We start from the raw sequence: 15,283 nt of genomic DNA, 5'->3' as shown, positions 1-15,283 counted from the left end.
TACTTAAATAAACTATATAATGTTTTACTATATTCTAGATTAGTGCATACAATAATATCTAACATATAGAAATATGAATAAATTTTTGTGTTCTTATATATCATATTAATTAGACTTTGTATAAATGTTTTTATGCTCTATATATCTCTATATAACATAAAATTGATATTTTAATAATTAAAAAGTATATGAATTTTATTCAGTTAGCTATATAATATTATATAACTTTATTTTCATATACATTTTGTATGAAATCATTTTGATTTGTTTGAAAAGAATTGACCCAACAAAAACATGTAGATATAAGTAGAGATTCTCCCAATGGATTTGGTCAATTATCCATTTCTAACTCGAAACTCATCAATCTAACAGTTTTTTTTCATTGGAAACAACAAATAAATTTTTGTATAGTTATTTTGTTTTTTTTTGTTTTTGTCGGATTCGCACGACCATACGGATTATTTTTTGCTCCAATTATATAAACTGTTTTAATAGACTTTTAAAATGCGGAAATATCTTGTAACAAAATATAATTTACAAAATAAAATATTTTAAAAATTTATTTTAATTTACTTGGATATTTATATTATTTTGTATTTATTAAATATGAAATTGTATAATATATTATTTAATTTAATTTTTAGTTAATGCAACTCTTTTCGTTATGTATTTTTAATAAAATATATGTAATTTATTTAATTAATTGTAGATATATTTTAATAAACTTTTAATTACAAAATGTATTTTGTCAATTTATTAAATTTGCGGCTGCAGGAGTTTTGCTGGAGCTTTCTTCTCTTCTTCTGTTTTTAGGTGGTGGTTCCTCTCCGGCATAAGCTTCAAGGCGAAAAGTGGTCTGACTAGACATGGCAACGCTCCGTCAAAGTGAAGATTGATTGATTTCCGGTTTATCACTTTTGGATCCAGTTGTTTCTGCCAGTTTACCTCTTTATACCAACCTGGTTATCTAGTGTTTTGGGTTGTTTTCTTTATTTCTGCACTTAGTATGATAAAGAAAAAAAAATATAATATGAAAACATTTTATAAAAGAAGAAGAAAAATATAAAAAAAGTCTGAGAGCTTAAATAAAATACAAGAAAGATGGTAATTTCTTTTGGAATTTCTGACAGAAAAGTATTCATTGGAAATTTCTGAGAAATATGAAATTTTATTATTTGTCAGTATTTCGTTGAAAAATCCAAGAGATTTCATAATAAAAAATCATCGGAAATAATCGATGAATTATCAACGATTCCCGAGGAATGTTAAATGATTTGGGGTATGAATTTGGGGTATGTTTTCGGGAAGTGTAAATTTTTATAGGAAATCGTCAGAAATTTCCAACGAATTTGGGTTTCAGATATGAAATACTCAAAAAATGTTTAACTGGAAACCTACAAGATCACCATGACATATATTAACTGATAAATACGATGAGGTTAACAATATCTTAATTATTTTAAAGCTATAGGTTCTTGCTTTGGATGCGTCGACAGAGACATGATCTTTCTCATTAATACTTATAATTCAGTAAATATTTTACGTGTTTCATGTTTCATGTTAAAATATTGAATTTGTGTGTGTTTTAAGTTTTTTCAATCATTTTTCAAGATTATAATCCGCTAAAAATCATTAATATATTATTAGTAGATATTGTCGGTCTATTTTTGTTATGTTTCAAAACTCAAATCCACACTTTGTCAGAAATTCATCGGAGAATATACTTTTCGGACGAATAGGTATATATTGAAAATTGTCAACTTGCTCATTAATAAAGTTTTTCAAAAATTTTGGCGAAATTCCATTGGAAATTTGTTGGAAATCAAAATTTGCAAAAAACGTTTAATTTTTCCATGAAGTGCTAAATTAAAGAAATTCCAATGGAGATCCGATGAATTTGACCCGTCATAATTTTAACATAAAAATTGAAAAGTTTTCTTTTTCTTTATTTTAACACTCTCTTTCTCTAAAATCTCTTTGTTCTGATAGGTTTTAGGATTGTACATGTTACATTAAGGATTTGAAAACTTGTTTTATGTTTATTTGGTGTTCTAAAACGTTTCATGATTTTTTTAAAAAAAAATTAAGTTTTTGTAAAACAATAAATTTTGTTGTAGTTTTCAAAAAAAAATTAAAATTTAGAAAAAAAATTCATCTTTTTAAAACGTTTTCAATTTAAAAAACGTTTTTATGGTTTTTTGAATTTCTAAAAATGGCTTTCAAATTTCGAATATGTTTTCAATTATAAAACGTTTTGTGTTGGTATAAGTTTATTAAAACACTTTCAATTTTTTTTTTAAAAAATTTAATTTATAAAAACGTTTTATATTTTCAAATTTCTATCATCTACTATATTAATTTAGGGTCCTAAATTTTATCTACCATTTAGAAGTTGTCATTTAAATTTGGACATTTTCTAGAATAGTAGGTGTTTGGCTACTTAAATCTGTTTGGTTCCTTGAATATATCAACATGACTAACAACTTAATTTAAACCAACATAAATACACATTATAAATGGTTTAACTAATGGGCTTTGGAAAATTATTAAAATTGTGTTGCTTTGCAAATAAAGGACAATACTATTATGTAAACCAATTTACATTAGCCCTTATAAATATTGGGTTTTAACCAACTAACATTGTATTTGAAACTTAAAAATAAAAGACTAAATAATATATCCACAAACAATATTATTAATAAAAAATACATTATTTTTTGTGGAACTAAAGTTTATTTGATTTTTTCGTTTTATCAGTAACAATTAAAAGCATTGTCTAAATATTTTACCTATAAATTTTGAATCTCACACATATTAACGTTTATATACAGTATAAACTCTTTCAGTTAATACTCTATAAATTAATATACACTAATTTTTTTTTATAAATATTATAATTTTATAGTCCCAACATTGAATTTTTGGTTCAATATATTATATCGATAATTTAATAACCTTTATAAATTAAAAAAATTTATAGTCTTGGTGTAGTCCCAACATTATTAATTTATAGAGGTTTCACTGTACAAGTTTTAGTTTAAAAAATGTGTATATTTTATAACCAAAAACAATATTATTCTAAAACTATATATATAAAAAAATATTGTTTTTTATAATTTGTATATTCTAATCTCGGTAACAATTAAAAAGGTTTGTTTAAATAATTTCCGCCCTTGAAAAGGGTGGGTCAGTATCTAGTAACATATTATTTTAAAACTTTTTTTCACTTCTCTATAAACGTTTTCAATTTATAAAATATAATGTTGAAGTATTTTCTAAATTCTATAAATGTTAATTCTATTACAAAATCTTTTTTAAATTTAAATATAATTTAAATTATATTCATATAGAAAGATTGTTTTAAAAGAATATTATAAACAATTGTAAGTTTTTTTCTAGAAATTACTGGATTTATTTGAATATTATATTTTCAATAAAAAATATTTTTTTTTTACAAATTCTGACTAAATTTTTTGGATGGTAATACTTGACAATTTCAGACTGATAATATTCGTCCGGATTTTGTTGAAATTTTGTTTTTCATAATTTTGTCAGAAATTGTTAGATAGCCCGAAAAATTCAGATGAACTTTTTCTGATAAGATAGAACTATCTAATTTTGTTGTCGGAAATTCATCGCAACTGACTTTTTCGAGGGGAAACAATCTGTTTTCTTATTATCCGAACCATAGTGGCTAAATATCTAAACGAATATTGAGTTAAGAGATAGTATCGTAATCCGAATGAATATCTTAAGATAATTGTATATTCCTAATTTGCTTCACTCATTTATTCAAACTAGTTATATTGATGTTAGCACATGGTACAACGACCATGTAATATACATATAATTATAGAAAAAGTGGTTTGCTTTTCAATTAAAATGCATGTTAAACTTTTGTTTCATACATTGACAAAAATTGTATTCAAAATTTCAAAACAACAACTAAATTATTTTCTTTATATTTTCAAATTTTTCTCCAAACTTATTAATCGTCCAATTTATTAAAAGTTATAAAATCAGTTAAGTTAATGGTAAATTTTTTAAGTATAGAAAACTTGAGCAATGAATGATAAACTTTTTAAATTTTTAAATATCCAAATCCAACACGAAATAACCGTATCCAAACTAAAAATATCTGAACCTGATCCAATATGTAAAATATTTTAACGGGTTATAGATCCCAATACCAAATTATCCAAAATTCCAAAATACCCGATCCGAGTCTAACGGGTGTCCGATGCACCGAACCAGATTTAAAATTTTCTCCTAGTTGAACATTTTCAGGTCTTTTGCCCATGTTTCATTGAATTTTATGTAGAGCCGGCTTGCATACACACATCTGAGCTCTTATTCCAAATCCTTGTTTTGATTTTGAACAACTTCCAAAACCAGCGGTCTAATTTTTTGTTTTTGAATTCCTGGAATCTATTGTAGAAATTGTGGAAGCAAGTTAGTATCTTCTTCTATGCCGTTTGATTCTCTCTTAAGTGTTTTTGATATTCATTATTTGATGATCTCTCTCTATGCATTTTCATTTATCTAAATATTCATCTAAAACCAAAACAAAAGTCTCTAATTTTTATGTGGTATGTTGCATATTTTAGAAATACAGCCATTTACGTCTTGATTGATAGAGCTTATAGAAAATCATTATGTTTTGAGTTTTTCACTATCCAATCAGTTACTTTTACAAAAGCATTTTGAAAAATATTTAGACTATGTAAATCCAAATGATCTTTACTCATAGATGAAAAATTTCCTAACACATTTACCTTACTTTTAAAAATATAAAAATATAAATACATTTATCTAATTTATTTTATTTGATAATTTAAAATGTATAATAAAATTAAAATTATAATATATTTATCATTTAAAAATAAAATTCTAGATTAAAATAATATACCTATATATATGCATATGGATATAGTTAAATTAATGTGAAAATACATCTTTTCAGCATGGTGTAAATGTTTTATCATCAACTTTACCAATAGAGGTTTACATAATTATTTAAGCTTGTTCAATCAAATTACTAAAATATTGGTAAGTGAAGGAGAATTGTTGAATTTATCCCACAATGAAAGTTAGAGAATACCATTCTGAAGCAATTGTAAGTGGAACTTGCTTATTTTGGCCTCCATCAAATTTTTATTTCAGAAAGATAGTTAGAAGAAGAAATCTCTATTTTTTATTCCACAATGAAAGTTAGAGATCTCTATTTTTTCTCTATTTATAGAAGAAAAAATAGTATTTCTCTATTTTTTACTCTATATTTAGAATTTGCTATATTAGTAGAATATATTGGAACAAATATCACCTATATTATAGAATTCGTCTATGTTAAAGCTGAAAATAACAAAATACATTTGAGATGATGGTCTTAGGTCAAGATGAATCTGATGGGTTTTGACTTTTGAGGAACCACCTACTGACCTTCGAGTGTTTTGAGGAACCCACCCTTGACTCCAAATTTTCTGTTGGTAATTATTAATAGAATTATGTTCTTATTGTCTAAAAAATTATAAACATTATTTGTTCTCATTATTATAATTTATTTCAGATATAAACAGTATGAATGATTATTAGTTTTACACTGATTATGGAATTGTGAAACAGAGAAACATGATATTTGCTTTTTTGACGTTATGTATTGAAAACGAGAAGTATAGTAATGTATCTTGATTAAATTTTTCTTTTTTTTTGACAGCATCTTGATAAAATTTAATATAGGCATATTTAGCATTTACATGTCCCTTTTTTTTTTTTTTTTTTTTTTTGTCAACGTTTTTATTTCATAAACTCCAAACAGAGTACTTTAACCACAAAGTTTGGGGACACCACCCATTACAAAAGCAACAACAGTTAAACAGAAGGCTGAACCTATATTATAAAGACATGATAACGGTATGACGAGAGGGACAAGGTTCCTACCTATGAAGAAACCCGTAATCTCAATCAAAACCAACCCCGAGCACAGGGCAAAGAAGAAGACAATTGAGTCCTCTAGAATCTGAAGACTTGAGAATCCAGATGATAATGACTGGTGTAGAACTTTCTGCAGCGTTACAGCTTTGCCGTTTTGAGTAGAACTCACGATCCACGTTCCATAAGCCGAACAAGTCGGGAAGTTCTCAACATACCCGATTAGGGAGGGTACATCAGTAAACTCAGAGGCTACCAAACACCTCTTCCACAAGATTGATTGCTGTGAGGCGAACCGCCATGGCCAAATAGACAAACCTGAAACAATAGCATCCAAAACCACAAAGACAGAAATCCAGATAACAGCCTCATGCTGAGGTAAATGGAGCTTAAACCTGGAGCTCAAAAGGTTTATAACATCCTCAATACGAGGTAAAGAACCATTCAAAATCAGCATAAACTCTTGTTTACGAGGAAACAAGGATCTCCTACTAAGACAATTACATTCTTCTCGGAGGCAATGATCGAACAAGAATGATTCACTCCAGTAAGTTATGAGAACCATACCTTGCGAAAGCATGGAGCAAAGGGAGATGAGTCCAACGACATGTGACCAAGGTTTCGAATGAAAGACCGGCTTTGACTGAGAACTGCACTTTGCAGTGGAGAGCTGCACTCCAAGAAGTTTCACTGAGGTAATAAAAGCTGCATACAGAAAACCCACCACCACCAATATCTCAACATTCGAAGTCCAGTCCTCGCGAACTTGAGGTGTTGAGTATTGAAGGAAATTAAGCTTGCAGTCAGCTGTCAGTAACCCCAAGAACCTTGCCACAGAGATCTCAATACCCCCTGCCTCTTGTTGATAATTAAACGAAACATATTCGCCACAAGAGACCAAGTTTCTCGGCTTTGACACCGGGATTAGTTGGAGGAAGGAGGAGACTCGTCTGGTGGTGAGAGAGCTGGAGAGATCGGCTTCATCTTGTAAAGGATGCATCACCAGAGGATGGACAGATAGCACACCTACATCTATGAGAATCGGTGGAGGGTCGGGGGAACTGGAGGGACAGGGGGAAACATCGGAAACAACACGTCGAGATTGGGGTCTGATGGTTCAGGCGGCAGGGGGAGAAACCCAGATGAAACAGCTTCAGGAGACTCCATTGACAGAGGAGGGGAAAAGCTTCGGGAAAGGATGGGAGGCGTCGACATCAGCGGAGAAGCGGCTCGTGGTTAAGAGACGGAGGAGCAAAACAAAGCCTCAGAGATGAGGTAGAAACTGTAATCGACAGTATGAACCCAGCGATGAGTGAACGGAGAAAAAAAAAATAGTACAAATCACCCCGTAAAGAATTTTAGATCCAAGATCTAGCACAGAGGAAGCACCCCACACGAAATCTGACCCCATAAATCAGTAACCCTCAACATCAGGATTCCAAAAGCAGAAGAAAATTCTGGTCGGAAATTTTGAGAAGGTGGCCGCCGGAATAGAGTCACGGTGGGGAGACGGCTGAGCTGCGGAGGAGACTAAAGACAGGGAGGAGTCATGGTAGTCTTGAGAAGAGCGCCAGAGAGAGATAAATTGTTAATCTATACTTACTACATTTGCATTTACATGTCCTAAAGTGTGTTTTTATAACGAAAATGTTATTGAATGTCAAGCGGCAAGTTACATTGCCATCAATTTTAGCAAGAACAATTTCGTTGTCATAAATTGGGAGAAACATAGATATGTATATTACAATGGTGGCATATTCAAGAATTTTCAAACGATATTCACTGAGTATTGTGTTATAGTTATAAATAACATCAATTCTCTAATAATATGCATAACTATATTTTCCTCCATGTTCATTTACTTTTATAGTAGGTCAAATACAATTATATATGTATTTTGGAACCCTGATTTGCTTGAGGCTCACAACTTACGTAGGTATGTCATATATCTGTATTAGTATTACATATATTTTTTCATAGTATTTATTAGGTGTTAGTATATTCATAATTGATAATGCAAATGCAAATGCCAACCAGTCGGACTATTATTCAGGAGACTTGAGTAATTGTGGTGGTCTTAACTAAATTATTTATGTGGGGAAGCTCATTGATCCAGTAGTTTGATCAAGTGTTTTTTAGTGCTTTTATACCAGATCTGAGTTTCAACTCCGGGAGAAAGCGGAATTATGCGAATTAAGGGAAAAAAGAATTACAAGAGATCTGTAGCATGGCGTAAAGAGTACCGTCAAGCGTTGATCCTATAGATCGGTTCAGGTGATAAGTCATGGGTGAATCCGCATACGACATATAGAATTATTGGCTGTAAAACGCTCAGTAATATTCCTCATAATTGTAATAGCATAATTATCCAGCGTTTAAAAAACTATATTAGGGAGTTGTTGTCATTGAAGTATCTCTACTATTTTTCTATCATCAAACTGACATTTCCTGCTTTTTAAATTTAAATCATTTTGCTATATAACAATTTTTTTTTCATTGAATATTAAATACGACCGTGTTTATCATACTATTAATCTACCATTACATACATATACACATATCATATATGATATGTTTAACATGTATAATAAATAATCTTTTATTACTGTATGTAGAAATGTAATGCATAAAATCTTAAAATTATATTAATTATCTTATGTGCGTTATGGCCACATGATGACAAACATGGACTATAAATTTAGAAAGATAAGATTGGAAATAATATTTTAGCAAAAAAAACTATCTTAATTAAAAATGACAAATATGTTGTGAATAAAAATAAGTAAAAGAATTCAAGTATATTTATTCCATGAATAACAAATCACTTATATATAGTTACAAAATCTGAGATTTAGTCTTATCTCGGATATTATATAAGTATATCTACAATGTTCTGAAAGATATCTATCTTATTAAAACAGAAACATTATGTTGGACCTAACATTATTTTGTAAGTTTTTAAATTAAATACACTTTTATACTTTATAGTTAAACCTACATTAAATCACTAATGTTTCTTTCTTTATACTACTATCTATGTTTCCAAACAATATACTTATTTCTTTATACTACTATTAATGTTTCCAAACAATATATTTTTTATACTACTATTAATATTTCCAAACAATATTAATTAATCTTATTTATTTTATATCTATCATTTTCTCTTTAAAATTTTGTAGAAATGTCATAATTTCATAAATTGCAAAATAATGAACTTTAAAATTTGGATTATAAGATTACAAATTATGAAACTATTACAATTTAAATCCAATTAGATTACATATCGGTCATCCATCAGTTCAATCGGTTAGTCTCGGGTTTTACTGATTTTTTAATATGAATATTTTAGAAACCTAAATTAAATTGTCAGATCTCCGGATTAACCGGTATAATCACAATCGGGTTGAATTTAAACACACTGATTTAAATGCAAAAATATTTTAAATACACACTCTTTAAAAATTACCAAAATATTTGTTAAGTTATTAGTGAATTTTTTATCGTAAAATATTCCGCGCTTCCAAAGCGCGGGTCAAAATCATATACTTCTTATAATGGTTATCCACATATGTGAATATCCATAACAAAGACTAATGTAAATTTTATTAAGAAGATATATATCCTAAAATTTATTATTTCATATATATAAATTAGGAATCCTTATGAAACAATATTTTCAATATTTTCCTAGCTATAATGCCTCACATCAAGACTATACTAAAAGGGACTAATAAAGCATTCTTAGGCTGTCCACGTCATTTACTAAAATCAGCCAATCAGAAACAATTTTCTTGCCACATCATATCAAGAATTGACCCAGTTCATGCCCACGTCCTAAATTCTAAATTCCGACTTTAATCGTTCTTTTTGCCAGACACTCCGTCTTCTTCGTTTCTGATCACATTAAATCTCCGTTACAGCGTCGCTTTCTTCAACAATCAATTATGTTTCCTTTTAATCACTTCGTTTCGTTTCGCTTCCCTTTCTTTCTCCTCCTTTATAAACAGCTTCGTCTAAGCTTACTTCCAAAGAAACCCCAAACTCTCCTAAGCTGAAGTAATGGCGATAAAACCCAATCAACAATGGCCGGTTCCAAAGCTAAAGCGCATAAATCGTATCCTCCTCCAGGTTTGTAATAACGTTCTCCACTTTCTATTTTGTTTGAGTTCCTTGCAGTAGAAGAACAAACCTTTTAGTCTTCTGGCTCGACTCTAAATCTCTCTTTGCCTGGTGATCAAATTGATTACGTTACCAATCTCGGTATCTTCCACTGGGATGCCCATCCGAACTTCCACCTCAAACGCCTTTGCGTCCTCCTTACGAAGGCGCGTATCAGGTTACTTCTCCTTTCTGGATGCACCATAATTATTTTCCAAGATCATTGTATCGTTACCTGCTATATGTTAAGAGTTTTGAATCAATACTATTGATACTGATACATATATGGCGTTCTTAGTCTCAAAATGAACTCTCAAACTAATTGCGCATAACCATAAGAACATCATCTTCTTCTGCTAAACAGAGTCCTATCTTATATATTTTAGCTGTTCTATCTGAAACTTTCAGTGTATTCACTTGTGATGTACCAACTTATATTATGTTTTGTTACAGTGAAGTGACTCAGTTAACCAAATCGTTTTTGTTGTTGTGTGTGTCTTGATGATTCAGTCTCGCTGCTCTCTGTTGTTGCTGTCTGTTAGAGGAATGCCACTTAAGTTTAAGAGCTATCGGATCGAACCACTAATATCCAAAACGACGTTCAACTGCCTTAACTGTTTTTGTTTGTTTGTCAGATTAATTAAAGAGGAAATTCAGTGGAAGATAAGATCAAGAAGAACAAGACCAAGAACAGATTACTCCATCTATATTTATTTCTGTGAATACAAAGAACTGATCAAAAAGACAAGACATGGTCCTTCTCTACAATCTGTCAAAGCTATGGGGCTCTGAAACTGAAGGAAATGTAAGAATCATTAGACATCATCTAATCTATTAATTTAGGGATTATCTACTATTTAAAGTTCTCATTTAAATTTTGGACTCTTTTATAGTTGTTGCTAAAATATATCATGCCTCCTATACAATGCAACTTACCAACTTAAATTAAACCAAATCTTAACCAATATAGATTAGTTAAACCTAACCAGTAACACTTTTATAATATTTTTGGTTAATCTCTTAATATAATTAGATCATATAAAACTGAACCACTCTTAAATCAACGAGTTCCATATTATTCCAGACATAAGAAAAAAAATATCCGACTCATTTACAACGTAAGCATACAAAGACCATGTATACTTATGCTCATTGATCTTCCAAAAACCAAATAATTGTGGCATAGACCAACATAGGCTCATGTTCGTATCACTAACTTTACTTCCATATATTTACTCTTCGCCTACATCATATCACAACATACACAGTTATGCAAGAACATGATTTTTTTTGTTCAAACAACCAAATAATGATGGCATATGGTCAGTAGTTTTTTTAAATATGTTTTTTATATATTACATTTTACGAGACTATGTGTATAAGTTTTTTTTTTTGAAAAGGGCATAACTATGTGTATAAGTTAAAAGGTAAAAGGTGTGACAAGGCAAATTATTATACTAAAAATGAAAGAAGATTAAATACAAACTAATAACAAGTATAACACAAATTATAACACTATTAAATTCTATATATATTTAATAAAATATTATATATATATCTAATATGTATATATATATATATAAATGTTACACAATATATATAATATTATATACACATATTATATATACCATATATTATTAATTGAAATTTGACAAATCAATTTCCGTCGTTTAGGACGGGTCCTAATCTAGTTCTTAATTAAATAACGCTTTCAATTTTCCTTTCGTATATGTTGTTGGAATTTTTATAATTATTGAATCTTACCTAACGTAATCTCATCATCTTCTTTTTTAATATATTGCAGACTTGGAACTTTAGATTCGTAGACACAGATGAGTCCTTTCTAATTGCAGAATCATCCGTTGCGTGTTATGATGGCTGGTGGCTACAGCTCAGAGGCTTTGCCTTACATTTTATCACTTCGTTTGGGTCTCAGGAACTCTAGGTTTTGGAACCACGATCGAGCATCCCGCTGATCTAGAATCGGTGGAGTTCTGGAATGGTTTAGCTAAAGAGACAAAATGATCTATAGATTTACAATTCTATATTGGATATGCAAGGCGATGGAAAAGCCTCGGATCCATTAACTAAATATTTCTTTATCAGTTGACAATCATATGACCAAACCTTTGAGTCCAATCTTATCCTATTATGACCTACGTGACAATTTTTTTCAGATGAAGCGGACCGATTGACGGGTTCACACGGGTGCATAGCCTATACAAATTTCAAACGGGTAATTAAGCTGATAATCAAATTATAAAAAAGCCTATTAACTCAGATACTGGTTGCCACTTGGCCAAAAAATGGGTTAACTTGGGTTTGAAGTAAACAATAGATTTTCTGTTTCTACTAAAAGTTTTACTTGCTTTCTTTTCATTATTTTTTCACGTTAACATTTTTCTAATTTTTTATCGACTTCTACTATATTATTCATTATTCTATCTGGTATCTGTAACTCAAAGCCAGTAACCATATCAAATTCAAAGAAGATGTATTAGTTCCTAACTCTTCTTTCTAACTGATTTTGTATTTTGGTTTTATAGTGACTTCATTCATAATGTCAAATATCAACGATTTTAGCTTTTTTGATTAATCATACTATTTTAATGTTTCAATATTATTTGAATATTCCCTGTGTTTCATAATATAATGATTTAAAGTATTTTTTGTTTCAAAATATAAATCGCTTTCATATTTCAATGTAATTTTATACTTAATGGATATTTTGTGGCCAACTAAATTATGTAAAATTACTGTCTAATTGATTGAATTTATATATCAAATGCCATTTTTCTAAGTAATAACTTTTAATATTAGATTTTAATTCAAAATAATTACATTTTGAAAGAAATAGAGTAATTTGTATACTAATTCTACACAGATACAAACCAATTAACGGTGATTTAAGGAAGACATAAAGATGTTTTTCCAGTTATCACGAAAACAGAATCAATTGACATTGACAGGTATCTAAATTACATCCAGCTCAAGACAAGATAGAGTTTCCATACCTTAATATTATGTTATCTCAATATATTTGTGGCTAAATCAGCTTTCTCTCGCACAAACTCTCACTCCATTCGCAGAGTGTAAGCATTTCTATCTAATAACATCAGTTGTTTGAGTTAAAAAAAAAAAGAAATGGTCGAAACATACAAAGACTATAAATTGTGACTAAAGAAAAAAAAAACAAAAATCAATCGATGATGACTGGATGTAGTCTTTTTTTTTTTGACTGGATGTAGTCATAAATCATTTTTGTCTTGACGAATCACGTAAGAAATATGGTTTAATCAGTGTTGAGGGAAGAATAAAGAAATGGAAGGCAAAAACATAATGAAAGTTTTGAGGAAATGATACCTTCACTCAAAAAAAAATATTGAGAAAATGATTTATAACTGGTGGTTAGGCCAAGAAAGCAATAGGATGACGTCCACATAATAAATAAGTATTGAGTGAATACATTACATATACAGACAACAACATACAAGTTATTTGCAAATACATTTTCATATATATATATATTGTATGTTTATGATAAATATATTCAGTCACATTAATATCTTCATGATACTTCTATCTTATTAAAACAGAAACATTCAGTTATACCTAACATTTATTTTGTAAGTTTTTAAATTAAATACACCTTTATACTTTATAGTTAAACCTACATTAAATCACTAATGTTTCTTTCTTTATACTACTATCCATGTTTCTAAACAATATACTTATTTCTTTATACTACTATCAATGTTTCCAAACAATATATTTTTATACTACTATCAATGTTTCCAAACAATACAATAATTAATCTTAATATTTTATATCTATCATTTTCTCTTTAAAATTTTGTAGAAACATCATAATTTCATAAATTACAAAATAATGAACTTTAAAATTTGGATTATAAGATTACAAATTATGAAACGATCACAATTTAAATCAAATTAAATTACATATTGGTCATCCATCAGTTCAATCGGTTAGTCTCGGATTTTAGTGATTTTTGTTAATATGAATATTTTTAAAAACCTAAATTGAATTGTCAGATCTCCGGATCAACCGGTATAATCACAATCGGGTTGAATTTAGAAACACTGATTTAAATGCAAAAATATTTTAAATACACTCTTTAAAAGTTACCAAAATATTTGTTAAGTTATTAGTGAAAATTTTCATCGTAAAATATTCCGCGCTTCCAAAGCGCGGGTCATAATCTAGTTTTAATTAATAGTAAAATAGTAACCAAATTTATAAATACTGTATCATATACACTACTAAAAATATCAAAACCTTTAAATAATACCAAAAGATTGAATGAAGGTACAAAATTGGAAAGAGCAATTCTCTGCAATTAAAGAATAAGGCAATAAACTCTAGTGCTCCCGCTAAAAAGTCTAAATTTACAACATATACCGCTTTATTTACATATTTAAACCTATTACCTTATTAAAATGATTCTAAAATAAATGACAGCATGAAGATAGGAAAATCTATATAGAAAATATACAATAGAATCAAATACATAAGTTAAAATTACATTATCATTGATCAATAAAAAATCATGTTCGTAATAATAAAAATGAAATGACAAACACATTTATTAAATCCATAGAACTACATACAACATTAGACAATTGTTTCTGTTATTCATATGGATGCAAAGTTACTAAGACGGTTCATATAGATTTATTTGAGTCTGTATGTTGATTACAAAAAATAACGGCACATAACAATGTGTTATTAAATATACAAAATACAGATTAAATATTGTCAACACAAACACATATAAAAATGAGACATCATATTTGGATAAATTTAATTAGATTATATTTTTGGTAATTTTTAAAATTACTTAAAAACCTAAATTATTAACAAAATACAAATATAAATAAAATTAAAGCAATATAACAACAAAATAATAAATGAAAAATATATTGTGTTAATAAACATATATTTTAGATTTTTACAGACTTATAAACCATGTAATATTATAAAAATAAAATTGTCTATTATAATTAAAATTTCACCATTAGAAATATTAAAATAATAATCTGGATTGATATTCAATTTCAGTTTCCAACTATTACACATGAAAAAAATATTATTAAGTATGTTAGGCTTACATTTCTAAGTAGGTTATTGGAGTACTCTTTTTTCATGAATTTATTCGAGATGAAATTCTGATCTT

General features: G+C 28.6%; 1 protein-coding gene across 1 annotated transcript; it reads right to left on the bottom strand.

Moving 5' to 3' along the window:
* Nucleotides 1–5,786: 5,786 nt before the first annotated feature.
* On the bottom strand, nt 5,787–7,560 carry LOC130499384 (uncharacterized). Its single transcript, XM_056993364.1, has 2 exons — nt 6,496–7,560; nt 5,787–6,246 (listed from the first exon to the last, which is right to left on the bottom strand). The coding sequence occupies exons 1-2, from the start codon at nt 6,926–6,928 to the stop codon at nt 5,822–5,824; spliced, it is 858 nt and encodes a 285-aa protein (XP_056849344.1). The 5' UTR covers nt 6,929–7,560; the 3' UTR covers nt 5,787–5,821.
* Between the last annotated feature and the right edge of the window lie 7,723 nt (nt 7,561–15,283).

Source organism: Raphanus sativus, chromosome 9 (assembly GCF_000801105.2).
Source record: "Raphanus sativus cultivar WK10039 chromosome 9, ASM80110v3, whole genome shotgun sequence".
Taxonomy (NCBI): Eukaryota; Viridiplantae; Streptophyta; class Magnoliopsida; order Brassicales; family Brassicaceae; genus Raphanus; species Raphanus sativus.
The sequence above is the reverse complement of the archived record's forward strand: the minus strand, read 5'-3'. Positions and strand labels throughout refer to the sequence as shown.